Source organism: Quercus robur, chromosome 2, assembly GCF_932294415.1.
Source record: "Quercus robur chromosome 2, dhQueRobu3.1, whole genome shotgun sequence".
NCBI classification, from domain to species: domain Eukaryota; kingdom Viridiplantae; phylum Streptophyta; class Magnoliopsida; order Fagales; family Fagaceae; genus Quercus; species Quercus robur.
In genome coordinates, this window is record NC_065535.1 from 5,174,874 (window position 1) to 5,201,675 (window position 26,802).

At 35.2% G+C, this 26,802-nt stretch overlaps 3 protein-coding genes, 1 non-coding gene and 1 pseudogene across 6 annotated transcripts; 2 read left to right on the top strand and 3 right to left on the bottom strand.

Annotated features, from left to right (window-relative positions):
• Nucleotides 1-931: 931 nt before the first annotated feature.
• Nucleotides 932-3,033, bottom strand: LOC126693753 (probable methyltransferase At1g29790; annotated as a pseudogene).
• A 2,813-nt stretch (nt 3,034-5,846) lies between these two features.
• LOC126710828 (protein CYPRO4) lies at nt 5,847-9,999 on the top strand. Its single transcript, XM_050411220.1, has 2 exons — nt 5,847-7,624; nt 9,392-9,999. The coding sequence occupies exons 1-2, from the start codon at nt 5,981-5,983 to the stop codon at nt 9,671-9,673; spliced, it is 1,926 nt and encodes a 641-aa protein (XP_050267177.1). The 5' UTR covers nt 5,847-5,980; the 3' UTR covers nt 9,674-9,999.
• Nucleotides 10,000-10,293: 294 nt separating this feature from the next.
• LOC126710844 (photosystem I chlorophyll a/b-binding protein 5, chloroplastic) lies at nt 10,294-12,377 on the top strand. The gene is made up of 6 exons (XM_050411222.1): nt 10,294-10,566; nt 10,681-10,813; nt 11,113-11,225; nt 11,694-11,795; nt 11,873-11,961; nt 12,066-12,377. Exons 1-6 carry the CDS (start codon nt 10,355-10,357, stop codon nt 12,206-12,208), a joined length of 792 nt encoding a protein of 263 aa, XP_050267179.1. The 5' UTR covers nt 10,294-10,354; the 3' UTR covers nt 12,209-12,377.
• A 321-nt stretch (nt 12,378-12,698) lies between these two features.
• Nucleotides 12,699-12,784, bottom strand: TRNAY-GUA (transfer RNA tyrosine (anticodon GUA)). Its single transcript is given in 2 exon segments — nt 12,699-12,734; nt 12,748-12,784. It is a non-coding gene; the product is annotated as a tRNA-Tyr (tRNA).
• Nucleotides 12,785-14,978: 2,194 nt separating this feature from the next.
• On the bottom strand, nt 14,979-22,741 carry LOC126710860 (protein WEAK CHLOROPLAST MOVEMENT UNDER BLUE LIGHT 1-like). Of its 3 annotated transcripts, XM_050411224.1 has the most exons (6): nt 22,564-22,741; nt 22,388-22,445; nt 20,947-21,070; nt 19,616-20,168; nt 19,374-19,490; nt 14,979-17,207 (listed from the first exon to the last, which is right to left on the bottom strand). In XM_050411224.1, the coding sequence occupies exons 4-6, from the start codon at nt 20,132-20,134 to the stop codon at nt 15,333-15,335; spliced, it is 2,511 nt and encodes an 836-aa protein (XP_050267181.1). In that variant the 5' UTR covers nt 20,135-20,168; nt 20,947-21,070; nt 22,388-22,445; nt 22,564-22,741; the 3' UTR covers nt 14,979-15,332. The 3 variants fall into 3 exon arrangements, with proteins under 3 accessions (XP_050267181.1, XP_050267180.1, XP_050267182.1); XM_050411223.1 differs by lacking the exon at nt 20,947-21,070; XM_050411225.1 differs by lacking the exons at nt 20,947-21,070; nt 22,388-22,445.
• Nucleotides 22,742-26,802: the final 4,061 nt, after the last annotated feature.

The window sequence follows — 26,802 nt, forward strand, 5'->3', positions numbered from 1 at the left end:
CTCGATAGATAGGTTATCTATCAAGCAGCTGTTGAGCATCGAGCAAAAATTTCCTTTTAAACCTCGATAGATGCTATATGTTGAGCTTTAAAATCCAGCACTTTTTCACTTGTTTCTTAGACAAATTTGCATGGCTTTAACACTTAGACTTGAACTCTTGTTCCTTGAAATATTAAACACATCCTAAATCTACCCAATTAGAGAAAAATGAAGCAGCTTCTTAAAGAGAAAAATGAACTAGGGCATATGTCTTCGGTCACAATATGCTTGTGAAAAACATTTGCATTCAAGCTACACTCACTTGCATCAGCTGTGATAGCCCTTAAAATAATCTTTACATATGTTTAGGGTTGTAAGAAAAGAAAGCCTAAACATGTATACATTGATTGGTGTGAAATTAGATCTGAAAAACTAATTTTTGTAAATCTCGATAGATAGGTTATCTATCAAGCAGCTGTTGAGTATCGAGCAAAAATTGCCTTTTAAACCTCGATAGATGCTATATGTCGAGCTTTAAAATCCAGCACTTTTTCACTTGTTTCTTGGACAGACTTGCATGGCTTTAACACTTAGACTTGAACTCTTGTTCCTTGAAATATTAAACACATCCTAAATCTACCCAATTAGAAGTAAAGTGTGTTTTGTCAAAGGAATAGCCAATTCTAGATAACATATGTTCCTAACATGATTCACATATATCCTAACAAATTGCAACCTCAGTCATATCAATTGTCAAGTACTATGGTGCTTCTATATACTCTTTTGTTCAATTAATCTATTTATATTTCTCACCTCTTAAAGTAAGACTTTAAATCTATTCAGATTTTCACTTGCCAAACCAGTCAAGATTATAAATAAATAAATAAACATGATTATCATACAAAATGTGTTGGCGGAGCAAATACATTACACATGTACCTTAGGTGCAGGCTCACTTCATTAGTTTCTCCAACAGAGCTGAAATGTACCACTCATTCTTATGAATTCTATGATCAAGCTTCCTGCTAGCATTCCATCCTAGTTTCTTGAATCCAATATGATCCAACATTGAAATGTAAGTGGTGTTGAGTTGTGACCCTATGCAGAAGAAATGGTCAAGCCAGAATAGCCCCCTAGCCTCAACACCCTGTATATGTCATAGAGTGTGAACTTAAGCATGGTTTTCAGAATCTTGTTGCTTAGAATATGCATGGAATGCACAATATCAAGTGTGTTCTCAAAGAAAGGAAGCCTTTGGGAGAAACTAAAATGGATTGGGATCAATCCTCGTGAGGCAATGAAGCTGTTGAATGGACCATCCAAATTCAATGTGCTAGTGATGATTGTGACATTCTGTTCTCTCATTCTAGCAGCAAATATGGCAGTCCCACCTCCTACATCAAGTCCTATACAGATTGTCCCTTGAGGTTTTGTGTTGAGAATATGATCAATTCCATAATCAAGCCCTCCATTGTCAAAGAGCCACTGACTTGTCTCTCAGCCCTTCAAGTTGAAGCAATCTTTGCAATCAAAGTATCCTGGTGCATTCTTACGCTCTATGAGGCACCAGTAACTTTTACAAGTGAAGGGATCCCAAATGATGCTGGTGTCAGGTGGGGTTGCCCAAAGGCTATCTGGAAATGGTGTTGGCTCTACATAATTGGCAGGGGACTTGGGATGGCATCTCCGGCGTGGAAGTGGTTCACACCCTTTAAGCATGAGCTTTTGGACTAAAACATCATCTCTTGAACACTGGTTTCCAATGTTGTATGTCATATATGGCACCAACTCCTCTGGAAACTTAAAGCAACTTGCTCCAACTGGCGGGTAAACCTCATCAGACCCCATCTGTGGTGAGTACCCCAGTGGAAGTTTGTGAGGGCCAATTGCAAGCATAAGCTCATCAGGTATGCGAATGCTTAAATCAATATCATAACCAAGTTTGATGGACTCATGTGCTCGATTAGTACTAGATAACTCGTTATGTTGGCGTGTAAGCTCAATGAGTAGGGCCTAGCTAAGTAAGTTAGTGGAACTGAGTTTTTGGTGCAGCTCAGCAATTAGAGAGTAACTGGCAGCAAATTGGGATTTGGTGGAGTTAAGGTCGTGCAAGAGAGAGGCCTATACACAGATAAGTTGAAGTAGAAAGGAGCAGTGACGATGTATATGGTGAGGAGATTAGTGATTATAACAAGCAAAAGCATCTTGAGCTTGTACTTTTTCTCATGGGATTGTTGTTGTTGATGTGCCTGCTCTCTTTGGCTTTGGCAGTCTTGATCAGCTCCACTTTCGGCTTTCTATTCTCCTTGAACTCTTTGAGTTTAGTTCAGAGAGTAAAAAACAAACCTTTGTGAGAGAGAGAGTGAGAGTGTGAGTGAGTAAGAAGTAAGAACAGTAATAAGGGAATTTGAGACAATGAAGAAAGTCACCTTGCTTAGAACATAAGGTTCTCTCTATGGAAACTTCTTTTAGTTTTGGACGCCACAGATTTTACAAGTAATCTAATTAACATGCAAAGTTGACAATTTCAATGTCAACTTGCACTTTCTCTCCCTTTCCCTCTCCCTTGTGTGTGTGTTTGTTTCTCAAAAAAAAAAGAAAAAGAAGAAGGTAATTGTCCCACATTGTTTAAGAGAGTGTATTATGTGTAGTATAACTTGCCCCACCTTTTTTTAAAAGTTACCATGGCTTTTGAGTGGAGTTGTGGTGTGCCTTTGTGTTAGAGCCCCTTTTCCTCTCCCTTGTGTGTGTGTGTTTGTTTCTAAAAAAAAAAAAAGCTTGCACTTTCTCTAGATCTTGACCACCTGGATTTTAATTATATTTTTTGTCATGCCATTCCTACGTCAAATTTTTAATTAAGAATGAGCATTGATAATGTGGTTCATACCATATGGTTCTTTTATAATTTTTTTTTTTTTGGTCTTTTTCATAAATTACAAGCAAATTGCTTCACTTCCAAAGGTTTTGTTATTCTTTTAAAAGAAATTGATTGAAAACAAAATGGCTTATATCAATCAAGTAGAAGATTCTCACATTTAGGCCTCTTGTTTCCATGCTATAGGGTAGTAAAAGGGCCTTTGATTCTTTTCTTTTTTTGTTTGATAGGGCCTTTGATTCTATTGATTATGTTAATGGGTGTGCAATCAATCTTCCAACTTGATGAATCCGATCCAACCTAACTCAACACCTCAAGTTGATTGTATATGATTTGACGAGTTCGGTTTTTTTTTTTTTTTTTTTTTTTTTTTAATGATCAGATTTGGTTGTGTTTGGGTTGGCAAGATTTTCATTTTGAATAACCCAACCCAACTCACATTATTAATAGTTTAAAAAATATATGCATCTAAAATTTATTATTTTGACTTATTTTGGATTTTGCAACTTGGCTTAGCAAAAGTATTGTAATAACTTTTGCTAAGCCAAATATTAAAAATGATAAATAAAAATAATAATGCGATCACTAAGTTGACAATAATTATTTTGTTGTGAATCATTCAGGGGAAAGATATCAAAATAATTTGTTTCAATCTTAAGTCGAGACAAATCATTTGGCTAAGGTAAACACCAAGTTCAATTTTTACTCCTTGTGAATGATAGTGGATAGTGGTGAAGTCTAGGAGCAAGGAGTACTGACAGGTTTTTTTCTTGCTCAATAGGATAGAAGAACCCAATAGTTCACAGGACATTAATAGCAAACATGGCTGCTCCTACAACTTCAAGATTTTGGGATGTATATTTATAATGAAAAAAATGTTGTATTAAGAATGACAACATAATGCAGTTAATCTTAGTTCTTTTTTTTTTGGATGAATTAGTTGTGTGGTATTTTGGTAATTTTTTGGGTTTCCGGGGTATTTTGGTTAATTTTTGGGTTTGGGGGTATTTTGTTCATTTTTTTGTTTCAGGGGTATTTTGGTCATTTTTTGAGTTTTGGGGGTATTTTGGTAATTTTTTGGGATTCGGGGGTATTTTGGTAATTTTTAGGTTTCGGAGGGTATTTTGGTCATTTTTTGGGTTTTGGGGGTATTTTGGTAATTTTAAGGTTTCAAGGGTATTTTGGTAATTTTTTGGGATTCAGGGGTATTTTGGTAATTTTTAGGTTTCGGAGGGTATTTTGGTCATTTTTTGGGTTTTGGGGGTATTTTGGTAATTTTAAGGTTTCAAGGGTATTTTGGTCATTTTTTGGGTTTCGAGGGTATTTTGGTAATTTTCAAGTTTCGGAGATATTTTGGTCATTTTCACTTTAGTGGCATTTCGGTAATTTTGATAATTGGGTAATTTGGTGGGTTGGGGTTTACCCATAATAATTGGGTTGGGTTGGATTTGGGTTAGAAGCAATTAGTTAAATGGGTTTTAATGGGTAAATGAGTTTTATATACCCAAAAATTATGCCCACCCCAAACCCACCCATTTGCCACCCCTAAATTTCTTGGTAATCGAACACTAATCTAGTCCAAAAATCATAGACCCAGATTTATTACAACCAAATCGTCCAGCACCACAAATCCACTACAGAGCTCAAATGCCACTATGCCAACTTGCTAGTGCATGTTAGAAATACCCATTTTACAACTTTGATCACTCAACACAAACAAACCCAAAGTCAAGCCATTGTAGTGTAATGGAGACCCAAAGACATAGACACAATGAGAAAGCTTTGAAAAACAAACCCACATAGCCATGGAAGTGGAGGGGTCATTGAAGAAGAAGATAGCAACGCAGACTTTGAGCTCAAAAAACATACCCAATCCCTTTAACTTTTCAAACCTAACCACAGAATGGTTCACCAACCAATTGCCTTTGTATGGCGTGGAGCACAAAACCCATATTGAGACCACTAATCGGAGACGTCGGAGAAGTCGTGGTCGATCTGTGTTGAATCTGGGTTTGGAGGAGCTAGGCCTAGTGGATCTGGATTTCGGGTTTTGTATGAATATGGGATTTGGCTTCTTCAACCATGAATCAGAGAGAACAAAAGATTAATGAGAGAGAGATAAGCTTAGAGATGAGATGAAGGAAAATCCACGTAAAAGAAAAATGTATGAAGGAAAAACAAGATAAGATTAGATGGGATGTGGCATATTCTAATTTCTAAGGAAAGGAATTTGTACAATAAAAGAAAAAAAAAATTTAAGCGTTGATGTGCCTTTTATTTGCCAACTAAGTGCTGAGTTGGCTGTTGAAATTAAGACACATCAATATTTCATTTAATTTTTTAATATTAGACTTGTCAACTGTGTTAACGGTTTGTCACGTAGACATTTTTCGTTAATGATTTAATGGTAAGAACCAAATTAATTGTAAGTTGAAAATAACATGGACCAAATTGATTATGATTCCAAAATGTAAGGACCAAAATAGTGTTTTCACCAATTATTTTATGTCTTTTATTGTAGGTAAACCTATATGATATACAATGCATAAAAATGGGCAAAGTTTAAGGCCACTGTTTTAGTGTGCTAAATCTCTACTTGGTCAAAAGTGAACACATATTATTATTGTGACAAATCTAATACATTAAATCATTGAACTCAAGCCCCGTAATCAGAAAATATTTTTTTATTGTTTTTAGTTTTCAGTAAAATAAGCGGTATCTTTTTTTTTTTTTAGAGATAATTACAAGATGCTACTAACCTCGCAGCTCGAACCATTTCCCCTCTAGATCTCTAAGCACTTTGTACATGAGAATGTGTCAATTCAACTACAAGACATTTGACAAATAAACGGTATTTAAACTCACACCTAATGAGTCATTTTTTTCCCTCCCAAACCCGACCCATAGCTTGACCTGGTTGTCAACCGGCTGTAGTCGGTTACTCGTAACCTATCCTTCCTCCATTTTTCAATCGAAAAGTGAAAACCCTAAACAGTAACAGGTAACTAACAACAAGTCAACAAAGCAAACGCTCCAATTTCAAAATTCGAACTTGGCGCTTTTCACTTCCCCATTTTCCCATTTCTCAGATCTCTCATCTCTCTCTCTCTAAGCAAGAAAGATTACATGGGTGCCAATCACAGCCGCGAAGATCTGGAACTCTCAGACTCCGATGAATACGAAGAAGAAACTGAGAAAGAAGACGAAGAAGAAGATTACCACGATGCCAAAGATAAGTCCTCAGAGCGCCGACCCAAAACCCCATCTTCCGTGGACGAAGTAGAGGCCAGACTCAAAGCTCTCAAGCTCAAATACCCATCTTCAACCCAAACCCCAAATCTCAAAAACCCAGTCAAGCTCTACCTCCACATCGGTGGAAACACCCCAGTAGCCAAATGGGTCCTCTCCGATAAACTCACTTCTTACTCTTTCATCAAGTCCGCTCAGATTGAGCAGCAAGGCGACGATGAAGATGAAGAAGAAGAAGAAGAAGAGCAAGAAGCTGAAGATTCTTGGTGGGTTTTGAAAGTTGGGTCCAAGATTAGAGTCAGGGTTACTCCAGAGATTCAACTGAAGACATTTTGTGACCAGCGTCGTGTTGATTTTGTGGCTAATGGTGTTTGGGCAATGAAGTTCTTTACCAATGAGGACTATAAGGGGTTTGTAGCTAAGTTTCAAGACTGTTTGTTTGAGAACACGTATGGGTACGAGTCGAATGAGGAGAACAAGGTTAAGGTTTACGGAAAGGACTTCATTGGGTGGGCGAATCCTCAAGCTGCCGATGATTCGATGTGGGAAGATGCAGAGGATACTCTGTTTAAGAGCCCAGAGCCGAAGACTCCGACCCCGGCTTCTAGTGGGGGCCAAGATTTGAGAGAAGAGTTTGAGGAAGCTGCAAATGGCGGTATACAAAGCTTGGCATTGGGTGCATTGGATAACAGTTTTCTAGTTGGTGAATCGGGTATTCAAGTTGTTAAGAATTTCGCTCATGGAATTCAAGGGAAAGGGGTGTGTGTCAATTTTGATTATAAGAAGGGCGGTTCGGGTTTGGTCCATTCCACACCTAAAAAGGCGCTACTAATGAGGGCTGAGACTAATATGCTGCTCATGAGTCCAATGATGGATAGTGGAAAGCCTCACACAACAGGGCTTCATCAGCTTGATATTGAAACCGGAAAGGTTGTTACTGAGTGGAGATTTGGGAAGGATGGGACTGATATTACAATGAGGGATATTGCTAATGATAGTAAAGGAGCTCAATTGGATCCCACGGGTTCAACCTTTTTGGGATTGGATGATAATAGGCTTTGCAGGTGGGATATGCGTGATCGGAAAGGAATTGTTCAGGATATTGCTAATGCTAGCACTCCTGTGTTGAATTGGACACAAGGGCACCAGTTCTCTAGAGGGACTAATTTTCAGTGCTTTGCGAGTACCGGTGATGGATCAATTGTTGTTGGGTCTCTTGATGGGAAGATTAGATTGTATTCGAGCAGTTCTATGAGACAGGCTAAAACTGCTTTTCCGGGGCTTGGTTCGCCTATTACTCATGTGGATGTTACCTTTGATGGGAAGTGGATTTTGGGCACCACGGATACGTATTTGATCCTTATTTGTACACTCTTTACTGACAAGGATGGAAGGGCTAAGACTGGTTTTGCAGGCCGTATGGGAAATAGGATCTCGGCTCCTAGGTTGTTGAAGCTGAATCCTCTGGATTCACACTTAGCTGGAGTTAATAATAAGTTTCGAAATGCACAGTTTTCATGGGTGAGTATATACTTATTCTATGCTTGCAAGTAAATTTATTAGAAGTTATGACTTTCTTATGGCCATTTAATTTGGAAATAGGTGCTTTAGAATCTCTAAGAACTAGTTGTTTTTGGTGGGATTTAGTGTCACTGCATAGTTTATATTTTGTGTGGTTTACTTTGCTAATGCTCATAAATTCTTTATTGCATCTGATTCAATTGCAATTGCATGGTTTCATAGTCTACTTGAGCAGGGTTTCCTCTGTATAAATGACAGCGGATAAGATTTAAATATGTATTACAGCATTGAAAATTCTTGAGAGTCTAGTTGTTAAAAATACTTGATGGAATAGTTGTTATGTTTCTTTTTGTCTCTCTTGTTTTTCTGTACAAATTGGGATTGAAAACTAGCTTCCTGGCACTAATTGCATGTTTGAGATTTGAATCCTGGCATAAATTATAACTTGGTAAGGTTTGTCCTTCAAGGTTTGGTTAATTCTGTAGGAGACTTAATATTTAGGAAGGGGGGCTATGGAAGTGGTCTTGTTTAGCATGCTTTTGAGTAGTTTTTACCTGATTAAAACTTTCTTCTATTGTTATTATTTTTTTTTTCAACTCAGTGTTAAATCCAGAGCTTATCAGGCTCTTCTTTCAATTTAGTCCAGAAGGAAGTCTCTTAGTAGTTATCATGTTAAACTTAAGAATATTTAAGCTTTATAAGAGTTTTATAGGACTCAAATAGAAAATCATCCAAAATCATCCTTTTAAACCTGGTGCTTATATATATATGGACTTGCATAGAGGGTCTTGATTGTACTTGTAGATGTCAGGAGTGATTTTTGTAGATTGAAGGTTTATCCTTGCACAGTCTCATTTATAAACCTTCTCATAACTTTCTATGTTTAGGTAGTTCATTGCTTGTGTCGTCTTTGTACCTTGGCTTTTGGCCTGTTGGCGCACACACACACACACACACACACACAATGTTCTCCAGTTGGAATTTTCCTTTAAGTTGTGCAAATTGCCTTTATTGTATTTTTCCTGGCCAAAAATTAAGCAGATTGTTACTACTCTTATTACCTTTGTACCTGCTGTTCTATTCACAACTCAGGGATACTTTGGCTTAATAGTTAGCCAATTAAGTATTTGACTGACCTGGCCAGGATATCTTGCTGATTGCTTTAATGTGGTCAGCTTTTGCAATGTTTTACTGCTTTTGGTTGATAAGCCTCCCTTTTGAAAAATTTTGTATAGCTTATGTGCTTTGTGATACTTCTTTGCTTCCCCTTGTTGGGGTTAACTCCTATAGAAGCTGATCAATCACTCAAATTCTTATCATTTTTCATTCCTCTTTCCTACTTTTTTTGGTGTTTCTTTGTAATTATAGTGTATGCAGGCTCATTAGCATACAGAATCTTACCATTCACCTTCCAACAATTGTTAAGTAAATCCTTAGTGTGGCATTTTTTTTGTAAAATGTGGATGGTGTTCCACAGTTGCATCTTTCTTTCTTTTCTTTTCAATAACCCATTTGTTATCTGAAAGTTTGTAGACTGCCCGCCGCTTTACTTCAGCAATTTCTGCCTTATTTTTGTTATTTAATGTTGTCTGCCTACTTTTCTGTATGAATAATAGAACTGCTATTCAAGCTCACCTAAAGTTATTAATCTATTTATTTCATATACACTTCATATCTATTTAAAAACTCAGTTATTGATTTATTTTCTTGTGCTTTTCCTTAGTTCCTTGGGTGTAATTTTACAATTTCATATATGATATTGCCTAGGTCACGGAGAATGGGAAGCAGGAGCGCCATTTGGTTGCCACTGTGGGCAAGTTTAGTGTGATATGGAACTTCCAACAGGTGAAGAATGGCTCTCATGAGTGCTACCGCAATCAGGAGGGCCTGAAGAGCTGCTACTGTTACAAGATAGTCCTGAAGGATGACTCCATTGTTGATAGTCGCTTCATGCATGAGAAATTTGCAGTCACTGATTCACCTGAGGCCCCACTGGTCATTGCAACCCCCTTGAAAGTCAGCTCCTTCAGCATATCCAGCAGGCGATGACATGCTCAGTCATGGCCATTTCTTCACTCATCAGCTTTATTAGCCTCACCATTTCAAATGCTTTGTTTTAGAACTTCTGTTTTTTAGGATATTGTTTCATTCGGTGATGTTTCATGGTGACATCAGTAATGAATGATGTCTAATTGTACTACGGTGTTCTAAACAGAGATTTAATTTCTCTTTCAAATTGTAAGCCGTTTAATTTCTCCTAGCAACTAGTGTGTGTTAGTTCTTAATGATAAAAATTGCTATCCTTATTGCAGAACTTGAAGCAGACATTGGTTGGCTGAAGTGTTCTCATTTTCAATTTAACTTTGTTTATCTCCTTTTCTTCTTTGTATATGCAACTTTTGGTAAAAGATACCATAGAGAACTAACTTATAATCTAATTACTTCCCTTCTAATTAGTTGTCACTGCAATTCTAGGTGCAGGCACTTTGTAGTTTTGAGGAATTTTAATTAGCTTTATCAGGATAAGGCCAAATCTTTTTAAGTAATATGAAGATCTGTACTCAGAAATCCAACGGCTTCAACGATTTGGGATAAGTGGGCCCATGTTATCATGTTTTTATTACACGTTGGTTACATACATGTATGATATATGTGGCTTTTTCTGTACCTTGTGGTGTGTATGACTTCAGTTAGAACTAGGAGTTATTGATAGAGAGTGAACAAAAGAAAATGGCGCTTGTAGTGGGCAGAGGATTCCTTGTTCAGCCGTGCTCTTCATCCTTCATTTGTAAGAATGTTTATAAACCCTTGTCAGGTGTAACAAACACATTCTGGCCTACCAGACCAGGAACCACTCGATGCTTAACCCAGACCGTGGTTAGAGCCCAGCTGCGCCCTACATGGCTACCTGGGCTTGACCCTCCACCCTACCTGGATGGAAGGTGAGCTTTCCATATAATTGTACATGTTAATGTTCATTTATGCTGCTTTAAAAAAAGAAAGTGCTGCTTTTGAGCAGGAAGCTTGTTTGAATTGTATTTTGTTCTCCAATTTAGTCTGCCTGGAGATTTTGGTTTTGACCCACTTGGGCTTGGAGAGGATCCAGAAAGCTTGAAGTGGTATGTGCAGGCAGAGCTGGTTCATGCTCGCTTTGCCATGCTTGGAGTTGCTGGAATTCTTCTTACTGATGTGAGTAGTTCCAAAGTTTCCCTGGCCATTAACCATTTGTGAATCTCAATGTGTTTTGGCTACATAAATGCAAAAGGATCATGATTTGACTTTAAATATGGCAAAGTCTTGAAAATGGAATTTGCAATTGCATCTAGTACTAGCTCGTTCCATGTTATCATTTGAATATGGGGTTTCCAAATGATTTCTTGGATTTCAATAGCATCTATATAATGAGAACCCCACACATCTTATCCAGAAAGCATCTACCTGTAAATTTACTTTTTGTCATTTTATCATATTCTTATACTTTGTTACAGTTACTCCGCGTGACAGGAATCAGCAATATACCAGTTTGGTATGAAGCAGGTGCAGTAAAATTCAAGTTTGCCAACACAGAAACCCTATTCATTGTCCAACTAATATTGATGGGGTAGATTCTCTGCCCTTTATCAACCACTAAATTGATGGTTTACTGAACTTTCTTTTGCATCCCTCTGGTAAAAAGTAAAAACCTTGCTTAGTGATAAAAGATAATCAAAGAGAATTATAGCATTGGACAAAAACTTAGGTAGAGTTTCTTAGGTGTTGCTTTTGTACATTAGGTTAATCAATTAAATTAAATCATGTGACTGCATTGACCAATGAGTCACATTGTTGAATTTAATTGTCATTGGGGAAAATAACACTTTTTATGTTGTATTGGTCAATGTAATTACATGATTGAATTTATCTATAAAATCTAAGATACAACACCTAAGAAACTGTACCTAAACTTATCAATATGGTATTATTTTCAGAACCCATGTCATTGTTGCAAATATTACATTCATTTTAAACATATAATCCTCTTAAAGCCACATGGTTGTATTTTTTTTTTTCATCTGCTTTATTTGCACAGGTTTGTTGAAACTAAGAGGTACATGGATTTTGTTAGTCCCGGATCTCAAGCTGAGGGACCTTTCTTCGGGATAGAAGCCGCATTTGAAGGTTTAGAACCAGGGTAATTTTCTCATAAGAGGGTCGCATATTTATGTCAATCACTTCCAAAGTTAAATGTTTTGATACTTTAATAAACAGATACCCTGGTGGCCCTTTGCTAAATCCTCTTGGCCTGGCTAAAGATATAACAAAGTCTCGTGACTGGAAACTAAAAGAGATCAAGAATGGTTTGTTTTGCTCATTCTTTCTTATATATTGTCCTTTTTTCCCCTTTTTTTAATTGGGGGTTTCAATCACTTCTAAGTTTCATTGGTTACTGTCTTTATTGCAGGACGACTTGCAATGGTAGCCATGCTCGGCATCTTTGTGCAAGCTTCTGTGACTCATGTAGGACCAATTGATAACCTTGTGGAGCACCTCTCAAATCCATGGCACAAAACCATTGTTCAGACCCTTGCTAACTCTGGCTCTTAAATGTGAATCAAACTTGGTCTCCCTTGTCCCTATACAATAAAAATGTAAATTTTGTTACAAGTTACAACAATAACTTTTCATTTGTTTAGTTTTAGGTAAGTAAAGGTTCTTGGTCAAGAGTTGAGTAATTCTTTGTCATGGAATAAGAAATTAAGATTGAAATTGTCCAGTCTGATGATAAAAAAACAATTATCATATAGGATTTAAATCTTGTCGTAACTATTAAAAAGAACTTACAAGAAAACTTAGAAAAGAAAGAAAAAAAAGGGGGTTATGCTTGGTTATAAATATGGTATTGGCATCAAAATTTCCGAGGCTTTGTATATATAGATGTTCTCTTTCTTGCAGCTTTTATTGTAGATAAATGCTTCATATGAGCAATTTGCACTTTCCTATTCACTAAAGAAAATATTGAGGTAAAGAAAAAAAAAAGGCAAATTAAGTCACCTTTTAGGAGAAAAGGTAAGAAAAATAAAACAAAATTAAAAAATCCGGCTTGCCGGATTCGAACCAGCGACCTAAGGATAACAGCTAGACCACTACAGTCCTCCGCTCTACCAACTGAGCTAAAGCCGGTCTTGCTATAGAATTACGAAAATAATAACTTAATCTATATTACACGCATGATTCAGATAGCCTGCACCACATTAAGGATTCTTTATTATTGGAAAAACTAAGGGAAAAATGGAGAGTAAAGTAGATGCATGTATATCTCATTATTTAAAGAATAATACTACTGTTATAAACTATTTTACAAAATGTTGATGTGATTAACCTCTTATTGGTTTTTATCTAGGCCGACCATTAATATCTTTTTTTTCATTTATTAATAATCACTCACCACATCAACAGTTTGTAAAATAGTTTGTATCTCTAGCATTATTCTTATTTAAATACATTAAAAATGAAAAGTAAGGAGAGAAGAAATAGGGTTGTAATAAATGATTATCCATAAATAATTCGGGAAAAAGCGTGTTGATGTTGGATGGGCATGAGAAAAAAGAAGAAGATAACATATAAGAAAATAGACTAATTACAATATCTATATTAATCTCTGCACTTTAAAAATAAATATATTCCTCACCAAATTCCTCCAAATTCATTACTCTTGCCACTTTCCTGAAATAATAATAATAATAATAATAAGCAAATATTCATTAAACTAGAATATATACCTCACCAAATTCCTCCAAATTTATTAGTCTTGCTACTCTCCTTTAGAAAAAAGAAAAGGAAAACAAATCCAACAAATTGAGGACTAAAATCGCAGCCCCTTCCTATTTTTCCTTTGAGACAGTGTCTATTACCAAATCACGAGTCTATGGGTCTGTTTGGATTGAGCTTATTGTTGCTGAAACTGAAAACTGAAAACCTAGGTTGCACGGACACGCCATTTTTGGCGTCGTGTCGGTGTCGGACACGTGTCGGACACCGAAACGGGTACGACTCGTCGGATTCCGGTGTCCGGCGAGTGTCTCTTTTTTTTTTTTTTTCGCTTCTCCGACACGCCGCCGACACGGCTCCGACGCGGCTCCGACACGCTAGCAGTGAAAAAAAAAAAGAAAAATCACAGATGTCTGACCTCTGACCTCTGCCCGCTGCTGCTGCCGCTGCCCTCCGTCGCTTGCCGGAGCTAGATCGGGCCGATCGGCGAGCTCCTCCTCTCTCCTTCTTCTTCTTCTTCTTCTTCTGCTTCTTTTTCTTTTTCTTTTTCTTTGCTCTCTCACCCAGATGCCTTCTTCTTCTTCTTCTGCTTCATTTACGTTTTCTTTTTCTTTTTCGTTCATTTTAACTTTTCTAATATTTTTTTATATTTCCTCTTTGTTTTGTGGGTCTTCTGCCAACCCCACGTGAAAGCCAGTTTCAAACATTCAATTTCAAATTTTAACTATTGAGTACCATATGTCAGTCATGATTTCTTTGATATGCCATTGGTCCAAAAGAAAATAATTTATATTATTATTTTGACTATTATTTTTAGTATTAGTATTTGAACGTAACATATTTAAACTTTTGATTTGTACTCTAAATATTTTATGTGTATTATTGTACTATTTTTGGCGTTAGTTTACTTATTTATAATTCTGATATAATTTAAATTCTAGACATAAACGTATTTTATGTCTAAAAATATTAAAAAATATCCTAAATATAAAATTTAATTAATTATTTAACCGCCGTGTCCCCGCCGTGTCGTGTCCTTATTTTTCAAAAATTGCCGTATCCTCGTGTCCATGTCCGTGTCGTGTCCGTATCCGTGTCCGTGTCCGTGCAACATAGCTGAAAACACTGTAGCAAAATAATTTTTAAATGTGTAAATAGTACCGTGGGATCCATTTTTAATATTTTTTAGTGTATGAACAGTGTCAGTACAGTGCGTGGACAGTATATTTACTGTTCATAACAGTAAAATTTGTCCCCCCCAAAGTCAACAATTGCGGGCCAAAAAAAAACTAAAAAAAAAGAAGAGAAGAGAAAACGTGAGCTCATCAAAACGTGGACGCAAACGCTCACTATGAGTCTCCCTCCGAGGACAGAAGAAAAAAAAAAAGGTTCTTATAATACTGCTAATTCTTTATGCTCCGTTTTGCATGTTGAAGAAGAAAAAAAAAAGATCATGGAGATATTAAACCTCTAATGACTAACATTTGAAAATTGAAAAATGCCAATAGTTTCTAGTCCAAATTTCACCAGACATCTAACAACAGGAAAACTTCAAATTAAATATATCCGAGATATCTTTTCAACCCACATATAAATGCCATTTGAGTGAGAAAATCAAATTTTCAATTCTCAAGGGAGGAAATGTAGCTAAAAAACTCAAACTCTTTAACTAGCTCAATCTCAATTCTCACAAACTTTTACAAGAGTTGATAATGGATGTTACAAGCCTATAAATTACATAACCACCTTATTATGTCTTCCCCCAACCAAGCACCAACAACAAACTTATTACATCCTCCAAATCCACCATCCACACAATCCTTTCGTTGAGCAAAATATAATCCAATCGGCTTATACACATAATAATACCAACATGTACATTCGAGTAATGTTGAACCACCCAAAATAGAGAGGTAAAGCTATAACAGCAAAGACAATATATACCCGTTTCAGTGACAATTTACGTTGACTTTATTGAATTTGACCTTTTTCTAGCCAAAAACATAAGAACCCGTGGGAAGAAGGCTTTCTTCTTTTTCTTTCCAAGCCTTGAATCTGTGGATGACTCGGTATCAATGTCAATCCCTTGCATCGGTGGGTTAGACACATAATGAGTAGGAATGGCAGCATCAGGTGCCCGGTCATAGTTCAATGTTTCATTTCTCCCCTCAAAACTTATCCTCGGGCTTTTAGTGGGATTTACTACTAGTGGACCCGATGCATTTGCCTTCCGTCGTTGTTGTTCATGTTCAGCCCTCCATTTTCTTAACTCCTGTTCTACACCCAACTTCCCTTCCTTGGCCTTCTCAGCCTTCTCCAATGCAAATTTTAGCTCTTCCTTTCTATTACCCATCTCCTTATTCACTTCTTCCAACTTTGCTAAGCTTCTTAACTCAGACTCCTTGGCTACCTCAATTTGGGAAATTGCAGTTGCCACCCTAATGTTAGCCTGCTCCTCTGCCTCATGGGCGAGTTTACTGAGCTCATAGTACTCCTCTAGAGAAAGTGTTACTCCGGTAGGTGAATCCACATCGTCGACGCTTCTAGTTGATTCGCTCTCTTGCAATGCTTTTATTGCTGCTAGCGCCAACTTCTCTGAAGCCCTGGCAGCTTCTATCTCCTTTTGAGCTGCGAGTAATCTACTCTCCATGGTACTTGCTCCAGCCTTTGCTTGCTCAGCTTCTTCCTTTGCCTTGCGCAGCTCTTCACGAGCCACTTGAGCAAGTGTCTTTGCCTGATCAGCCTCTTGTGCTGCTTGCTGTAATCGCTTGGGCAGCTCCACCATCTTTTCTCTAGCCTCTCTCTCTTTCATCTGAACTAGAGCTATTTCTGACCTTATCCTGTCTATCTCAGCTTCGAGAGATGCAACTGCTACTGATGCCATTCCTTCTCTTTGCCTTAAGGTGGCAAGAGCCGATTTCTCTGTTTCAAGCTCCGACTTTAAGGACATGGCTGCCACCTTCAAGTAATTTACTTCAGCAATTGCTTTCTCTATGTTAAGCTTCACTTCTTCAAGTTCCTTCTTTGCAGAAGCAACTGCTGCTTGTATATCACCATGAGTTTTCTTTGTTTGATCCTCTAGCTCACCATTTGAGAGTCCTTCACCAGTTTCCTCCTTCAATTTTGATTCCATATAAGCTGCCAATTCAGCTTTCAAATCAAGTAGCAAGGCCGAGGCATTGTCAAGTTTTGATTTGAGATCCTTTGCTGATAGAATTTGTTGGTTAAGTCTCTGAAGCTCCTCTTCTGCTTGCTTCAATTCCTTCTCCCAATAAAGAGAATCTTGTTCTCTGGCCATTGCAGCTCCTATTCTTTGTTCTTCTGTTTCTAGATGGGCAGCATGTGCAGACTCCAATGATTCCTTTGTGGCAATCAGCTCAATAGTCAGTCCTTCCACTGTCCTCTCAACTTCCTTCGATGCTGCAATAGCTTCTTCAGCTTTCTTCGCAGCCACATCTTTCTCAGTCACCAAAGAAGCATATTCCTTACACAGTGCTTCTAATTCCTCTTTAACATATTTTAGGTCTGAAACTGCAGCTGTATACCTGGCCTTAGCCACCTCAAGCTGTGCCTTGGCTGCAACACTAGCCTCATCAGCAATTCCTTGCTCCATCTCTTCCACCCTGAGCTTTGCAAGTTCTGAATCTTGTTTTGCCTGTTGCTCTTCTGTTTGTGCCCTTTCGAGGTTGAGCTTTAGTTCTTCCATAAGTCTCTTAGTGCTGTCCAGCTCCTTTAGCACTTGCATTTTTTCGCCTTCAGCCATCTCTGACTGTCTCTTATACTCGGGAATCTCCTCCTGTACTCTCTCAAGTTCTTCTTCTACAAGCTTGCGTCTCTGCACAGCCAGAGAAGAATAATAGTTATTTTCAGTAGGACCATGTCACAATCTTAAAATGTGAGTCACAATCCACAATTGAATACAATGTTCAGAAGCAAGTCAGGGAACAAATAAAATTACTAACATGTTATGAATCCCAGAAAAGGTTCAAACAGTCACCAAAGAAAGCAAAAACTTGCAGCAAGCAATAATCAGAAATTGAAACCATTACCCTAGAATTGAAAATCTATCCTCTTCTTTTCATTGGTTATTTCTAATTATACTGAAACATCTCACATAACATAGAGAAAGTAAACCTGCAAAAATAATCATTCAGTAAAGTGAAAAAAACAACGTGCAATTTGTTTTCTTGTTAGACCAATTAGCCATTATTTCAGAAATATACATTTTATCTCATACATGTACCACTATCATCATCATCACAATAACACTAACCCTATGAATACATATAATTTTTAGCCATCCATCTGCCAAACTAATTGCACAAGTACTGCTACCATGGCTAAAGACATTACCACACACCAGTAACACCACAACCAAATACACCACCTTAGTTGTTAGGTCAAAATCATACAACTCCATGTCCCAAAACAATTGTGCTTTGCCCCTCTCTGTCTCTCTGCATTGTAGAAGCTGTATAACAATGCTACTCTCCCACATAGCAGCCCTTGGCACAAGATTGACTCAAGAACAAACTTATCAAAAAAATAGAGAAAAAGGTCGACTCAAGAACAAACTTATCAAAAAAAAAGAGAAAAAGGTCGACTCAAGAACAAACTTAATCAGAAGATCCTAAAGCTAAAGGAACCTAACAAGTCACTAAATTGAAAAGCATGGAGTAGTCCGTTGTTCCCTCCCATTTGTCATAATCCTATTAATGTGAAATGTTAACTTTCTTTAAATTTAGCTATTTTTATCAGTTTTTAAATAATGTATTTTTTTCTATAATTAAAAAGTTAGGGGGGGGAATGTTTGAACCTTGGACATCTCCTTTGGAAATGCTAAGAAGTGCCAGTTGAGCTACAAGGCTCCTGGCAGTTTTTCAGTAATGTCTAAATATCATACATGCAGCAGCAGCAGCAACAAAAAAGCTTTAGTTCCAAAACTTTGGGGTTAACTATAGACTAATTAAGGTCAACGATATGTATTCACCAGTCTGGCAAGAAAATCAATAACTGGGATTTTCTATGATGGCAATTACAACAGGGAATTGGATTAGAAAAATCTGTTACAATCACTTTTGTCTTCAGGCCAAAGCATAAATTTGAAATGAAGTCTATATAAATGTAAAGTATCTATTTGTTCCTTTGTGTTCATCATCGCAAACTAAAGTTCTTTTGATTAATAAAATTGCACTACTTGCCTATAAAAAGGAAATAAATGTATAGCGTCCTCATAAATTTTTTAATCAGGTCTCTCTAGCTATATTGATTTCCCCATTACTACTACCATCATCTCTTCATAGCCATGCCACCACTACCACCAACCATTACCATGGTTATTGCCTCTAGCCAAAACCACAACAGTAAATCACACATTTTCCAACTTTTTTGAAACATATCATATACACCATAGTAATCTCCAAAACACTTTAGAATCTCCCCCAAAAACCATAACCAAAAAAAAATCTCCAAAACACTATAGGCATTATCTTTGTAGCTAAAACAAAACAAAACAAAAGGGATGCAAGTTACACTGTGCAACTCTAACTAACATTATACCACCTAATAACTTGTTATTGAATTTATATTTTGAAAATTTCACTGTTAGATTATATGTTCTACATGCTTTTAACATGATGCCAATTGTTATGCTAATCAGATGCTATATACCATTTGATCTATAAATTCATCTTTTATGCATTATTTTAAATTACAAAAACTTGAATTTAAAAATTGATTAATAACATGACTATTGATCTTTGATTATCTTGAAATTTTGCAAGTATAGAGAACCTATAAAAATAATGCAATCCAACGGTAGATTTGTCAAACTTTGCATTCAATTAAAAAATATTGAGTTGTGTAACATAGTTTAAAGTTACACTAGATTTAACTTGAATCCAACCCATACATACATACATACATACATGTATATATATATATATATATATAAAGTCGAGCACATTAATTGATAATGATCACAATAACACAGTATATCTACCTCCACAGTTTGGATTCTATGGGCTTTCCAATCAACAATTCCTCCAAATTTGGAAACAGCTTCTTTGACAGATTCAAAAGGTGCTGTAGTATCAATAAGTCCTCTGTTTACATCAACCTGCTCAGCATGTTTAGAAGGATCAATTGTTACTGGTTTTTTAACGGCAATATTGGCAAACTATGCATGATGCAGAGAAAGCTCATCAGATAGCACTACATGATCCACAAAATTTTCCCCCTTACCTCAGGGTATGAATTCTCTTCAGACAGCACTATGTGGTCCTCATTTTGGGATTCATTTACCGCCAGGGATGAATGCTCATCGGACGACACTACAAGGTCTTCATTTTTTGATGCTTTTACCTCAGGAGAGGAAGCAGGTGGTGTAACTTCGTCCGCATGAACATGAGCACTGTCAATAGAGGAACCATCTTGAGTTTTCTGTTCATCATTGGAATCTATTATCTCTCCAGTTTTAGAATTTTCCAGTGTTATATCTGGTTGGCATGTCTCTGTTTTATCAACCTCATCTGTTGAGGTTGAAGCTGAAGTGAATGTTGGGAGAAGCTGATCTTGTCCCAGAGATGGACCATCAGATGCATCCTGTACAGTTTCTGAAGACTGATCGTTGGGTTCCACTTTTCCATTAGTCATAACTGGGTTTGTCATGGGAGAGGGCAAGGAAGTTTCAGGAGGAGGCATCTCATGAGCAATTTTCACATCCTGAGGAGGCTTCTCTTCAGTAATTTTAGTATCCTCCATACTAAGAAAGTTTTAAGAAGTGCCACAAGGGTATCTAAAATTCAATTAAACAGAAGCTAAATTAGCAAAAATGAGCATAAAAAAAATGACAAGAAATTTATTGCCTGGTTTGTGCAATTCTTGACAATATTGAAAATTTATAACCATTGCTCGGCTAGAATAATAACAAGCTGGAACTCCTTAAGAAGCAAGTTGACGAATTCAAATATAAGATAGATTGGATCAATCATAAATTCACCTTGTTTTCTGCACATACTATTCATCATCATTTACCATTGTATTTCATTTTTTCCATTTAATTCCATTGTTAGGCTGATCAAGGTGGGGAAACTGGGAATGGGATATACATTTCAGCCAAAGGCACAGACAATTGACATGTTTTGAGCACGGAAGTTAAGCCTTGCAGGAAAAACATGGACAATTAAAAGTGTGTGGTGAAGAGAGGTCAAAAAGAAACAGAAGCAGGGTTAAGGATCAGGAAACATTTACTTGTGGCCCTGCTAGAAATGATTCCAGAAAGGATTCCAACTTGTAACCACAGTATAAAGATTCTAAGAAGAGTTGAGCGAGATAATTAGCAAACAAATGCGGAAAGATGGTCATGGTGCAATTGATAAAAATGATTTTGAGATTATTGATGGCCATATCTACATCAAAACATATTAAATAGGATTTGAATCCATAATTACTAAATAGGATTGATGACATCTTCAGTCTCACCACATAAAAGATAAAAGAAATTCATAGCATTTGACAGTATGCAATCAAGAAATTATTGTAATTAACCTTTATGACTATCTTAGGTAAACAACCTTCTAGTTTCGTACTCCTTGAAGATTCAACAAACCAAGACGGACAACAGATCTTTACTACACTGTTCTTTAATACATGGCCTGGGTTTAATTACAGTGCATGCCACCGCCACCTAGCAGCATCCTGGATTTATTATTGACAAAGAAAAATTAGATTTTCTCTCATAGTCCCTTTAACATTATTCCAAAACTTCCAAGCAGAAGAGGATGTCCAAGTAACCGATTCATCAACTTAGAGTACCCTTCAACTAAAACTTCTTTAATTTCATCACAAAGGGTCCATCTAACAAAGCATTCATTCAGCTACCATGAGGATGTGTTCATTCATGATCATCAAATTCAGCTGCTTACTTGTCCTTTTCACCAATTGAATGAATATTTTATAAAAAGGGGAAGGGAATACTGACTCACTAACGAACACAACACTGAACAGGATGCTTAACTGGAGAAACTAGCACCAATCCAACCAGAGGAAAGTAATGTTTTAATCACACACAACTTTTGAAATGCATTATCCAATTACAGGACTCATTTATCCAGGTACTCTTATCACATCCTATTTCAATTCAACTAGCACCCAAAAAGGCCGAAAAAGATATCTGTTGTCCACCAAAAGCCGTTAGATTTTCATTTTTGCAAGAATAAGTTAGCTGCTATAACCATTATATAGTAATATGAAGCCAAAGGGTCCTTTATAAAGTTTTGAAACTGCACCAACTTTCTAAATTCTGCATGCTATCTAAATTGCAAGGTCTACCAACCACACCAGCATAAAATGAACCCAACACAAACTATTGCAAGGTCTGTGTACATTTTATAGACAACACCTCGCTTTCGAAAACCATACCAATTAACTATACCTCACAAAGAAACCATGTTCACCCTGAGCTTCAAACTTAACCCTTTAATTTCCACCCCAAATAAGAGTTTAAAGGGCAAGCACAAGATAAGAACTTTTTACATTGATTAACCTCAAGCATAAACAATATTAACAAGTAAAAATAAAATAAAATTCTTATTTATAACAAACTGGTTTAATATTTTTCTCTTCCAATTATATACATGTAAAAAGTAACATTTCAACTCTAAGATTCTCCATAAACATTCATAGAAGACCAAAAAATCTCAAAATCTCTTATAGTAGCTGCAAAAGTTCAATCCATCCAAGCTGTTCTGTCATTAAGCTTCAAAGTTTTCACGAACTTTAGGAAATCAAAAAACTAAGAAAAAAAATAACAATTAAGACTACCAATCAAAGCTTCACAACAATTCTCCAACTACACGAATTACAAAATTTCCAGGATTTCAAATTCCCAGAATTTCCTTTCCACAACTCTTGAACAACCAAAGTGCAAAATCTAACATTTACAGAGCTAATTTGAAACAACAATTACATGTAAAAAATGGAAAAAAAACAGAGAAAGAAGAAAGAGAAACGTACCGGGATAGAGTAGAAGCGAAATAATGAAAAGTCAAATGGAATTGGATATTAAATATGGCTGAAATTAACAAAAATAATTAGTAGAAAATAATAATAATTATTATTATTATGAGAATATAGTTAAGGTGGAAAAATTGAGTGCTAAAATTAGAAAGAGGAAATTACGTGGAGCCTACCTCTTCACACACAGAGTACTAGATCCATTCTGTACGCTCTATCTTTCTCTCATTCAAAATGAAAACACTTATTTGTTTTTTTGTTTTGTTTTTGTTTTTGGTTTGAGAAACGAAAAGAATCAATTATTATAGTTATAATTATGTTGTTGTCGCTTTTTTGTTTTCGCGAAGGAAAAAACAGTCTCGTGGTTTTTAATGAAAGTGTTCGTTTTTTGAAAAGGAATCTTACGACACAAAGTTTATTTTTGACTATAATATGAATACCGGAGCGTCGACTACAGCTCAGCTCAGCTCAATTCAGTTGATTTTTTTTTTTTTTTTTAAATTTAATATAGTTTAGCTTTATATTTATAAAAAATTAAAAGAAAAGAAAAAAGTTGGTATGATAATCAACTATATGAGGTTTAATAAACAAGTAGAATTTCTAAAAAAGAAGAAAAAATGTGTTCGTTTACCAAACCGAATGATCAATTTTTTTGGTAAGTTTGACTGTAAGTTATGAATTTGGCATTCATAGAAAAGAAAGAAGTTATAATTATAGTAAAATTGAACTGAACTTAAATTAGTTAGTGGATAAAATTTAGCTACATATATCCAAAGTATGAGATGTTGTTGATATTATTTTAGGTAAATCGTAAATTACACTCTTAAATTTGGGGTATTTGAATTTATATCTTAAAATTTTAAAATTTAGATTTTATCCCTTAAAATTTGGAGGTGTTTGAATTTTACACTTTTATATTTTAAAATTTAGATTTTACCCGCTAAATTTTAGAGACATTTATATTTTACTCCCTAAAATTTTGGAGGGTGTTTGGATTTTACATCCTAAAATTTTCAGAAATTTAGGGTGTAAATAAGGAGTTTAAATTCAAATTCTAAAATGTCATAATGTAAAATTCAAGCACTCCCAAATTTCAGATAAAATTTCCAAATCTAAACAATCTCAAACTTTAGGGGTATAATTTACAATTTACCCTATTATTTTTTATTAAAATTACACTATAGCAAATTGTGGAAGAAATAAAAGTGACCCAATAATAAGTTTAATAATTTGGTGTAGATAATTTATACAATCATTTAGTAAGATTTATGGTTAAATTATTTTATTCTAAAAAAATATTAAAAATGACATCACTATCTTTTTCCTTAATTTTCAAATATAGATGTCCTATTATTTGTCCTTCATCAACCTATAGGAGTTGCCATATATTCTATAACAGTTTTTGAAAGAACACAAACAAAAGCAATTTCCAAAATTTCATAAAATAATGAAGGTCCCCTCTAAATTTTTGTAAGATATTACACTTTAAAGTAAAGGAATAAAATATAAATGAAGTCACCGCCCATCATGAACTGCTCCTTCACGCGCTTAATAGAGGGTGTATCATTAATCTTCCCCAAAAGACTATTATAACCTTGTCATATAGTTTTAATTACGCCAGATTTTTATGAATCACGGTCAACTAGTACTGGACAATGTAGTCCAATGACAAATTTAGAAGTAGAGATTTGAGATTTCGTCATTACCGTAAATGACGAAAATACCACTTTCAATGTTGGAGAGTGAGTTTTACCAAAAAAAAAAAAAAATGTTGGAGAGTGAGGTCCAGATCTTATCTCACAACACCGACCTATTGGCCAAATTGGGACCGTTGGATTAATTGTTTTGCGGTGGTTGAATTTTCTGTTTGAAAAGTAACTGAGAGTCTGTGACTTTTTCACGGTTTGTAATGAAATTAAAGGATCCCAAGGTCTTTCTCAAAAAAAAAAAAAAAAAAAAAAAAAAAAAAAAGGATCCCAAGGTGTTTGAGAAACCAGAAGAAGTTTTGGAAAAAGAAAAAGAAAATCTATTTGTAGAAGGTAAAAAAGCTTGGGATTTGGGGAAGGTAACCTTATGCTAAGCGCTGCATTAAGGGGATTCATTTTAGTACCAAAAAACAAACTAAGAGTTCGTTTGGATTGAACTTATTGTTGCTGAAATTGAAAACTGAAAACTAAAAACTGAAAACACTGTAGCAAAATAATTTTTAAATGTGTGAATAGTGTCGTGGGACCCATTTTTAATATTTTTTAATGTATGAACAGGGCTGCTATAGTGATGAACAGTGTGTGAACAGTGATTTTTATCCCCTGCATAATGAACCCATGTGATGTTACTGTTCACGCACAGGAAAAAAAAATCCAAAATCGCGAATTGGAGAAACGCAAACGTGTAGACGCCCACCCCAACCGCTCACTAAATCAAAGGTGTCAAACTTATATATAGGGTTCGTTTGGATACAACTTATTTTTATTGAAAACTAAAAATTGAAAATATTATAGCAAAATAATTTTTAAATGTGTGAATAGTGCCATGTGACCCATTTTCAATGAAAAAGTGGCTAAAAAGTAAAGTTTGTGAGACCCATGAATAGTGTACAAGTGTACTGTTCACAGGATAATAGTCAAAAGTTGCGGCTGAAAAAAAAAAAAAAATAGATACATAGTAAACTGCTATTTCTGAAACTTTACTCTTACTAAATGGTAAACATAAAAAATTTTGTTTAATTGTTCCCATGTACGTAAGTATTATAACACTGTAGCTCACTTGCCTACAAAGAGAGCAATTTGCAGCTTTCAATTCCAAATCTGAATGGAAGATGTACTACCAAACGTTACCTCTGTTTTACAGGTTGATCTTCACAGCCTTCCTTAAATGAAATGTATTGTCTTTCTTCTCAAAAAAAAAAAAAAAATGGTAAACATAAAAAAGAAAAAAAAAACGTTATTTAATTGAAAGTTAGAGAGAGCGACTTGAGTGGTAAAATAAAAAAGAGTAAATTGCAAATTTCACTCCTAAAGTTTGGAGGTGATTGGATTTTACACCTTGAAGTTTTAGAATTTGGATTTTACCTCCTAAAGTTTGGTGGTGTTTGGATTTTACATCCCGACGTTTCAGAATTTAGATTTTACCCCCTATATTTTAGGAGTGTTTGGATTTTACTCCCTAAAGTTTTGGGGTATTTGAATCCAAAGACCCCAAACTTCAGGAGGTAAAATCCAAATATTGAAATTTCAAGGTCTAAAATCCAATTATCCCCAAACTTTAGGGGTGTAATTTGCAATTTACCAAATAAAAAATAAATAATCAATATTTAAATTAAGTGGTAAAAGAATAAAATGTTAGATGTTGAGTGTATTATAAAGCAATGTGTTAAAATAGATTAGCCTTATCACACGTACTTCGCACGTGCAACAAAACTTATTTTGAATTTATCTATTGTTAGAGAGGTTACACAAGAAGAGATTTTTATAAAACTAAAATTTAGAATTTGAAAGAGAGTAAATTGTTGGGTTTAGTGTATGCTAGATTTTAGGACAAAATGTATCAAATATACGTGAGATATGTTTAGATAGAAAGTGTACTTATTTTTTGGAACAAAATTTTTTCTTGTTTTTGAATTTTGTTGAATTACAATTTTAATTATATTTTTTATTTTTTAATAATAAAGATTATCTAATTAGATTATGCGTATTTTTGACATTTTTTGAAGTTATAATTAACTTTTTGAATCCTCTTAATATATAGAGATAAAATAGTTTTTTGAGTTGCTATAAACTAAAATTTTTAGCACATTTGATGTGAATGCTCTAAGTAAGACTCTTTTTGCCAAGGGACACAGTCCAATACTTCAATACTTTAAATCCGATGTGATATGTACATGTATCCAAAATGTGGCATGTATTATAATTGTGTCAAATGGACTAAAAATTTGCCTTTTGCTAAAAGCTTTGTAGGTCAAGGTTTGAGATTCAAATCTCTCATTCATATATATATATATATATATATATATATATATATAACTAAAGCCAAAGTTGAGAGAAAAATTAATTAGATCTCAAATTAGATTTTAATTATAGGCTAATTTTGTGCCATGTGTCCACTAAAGTTTTTTAATATTTGTGTCAAATAAGTTAATGAGTACAAAATACTAAGAGTTCAATACTAAATACTAATGAATATAAAAAAAAAAAAAAAAAAAAAAAAAAAAAAAAAAAAAACAATCATATATCTACTCAACCAAAGTCACCACACTTTCTATCTTATTCAAATCAGAATAAAAATAATAATAAGTAGTATTAAAATTCGGCAGAAATTTTAATATGCATCTAATTATATTTATTTTTTATAATAATTCAGTCAATTATGTATCTTTTTATGATTAAAAAGTGTGCTCATTTTTAAATGTATCTATG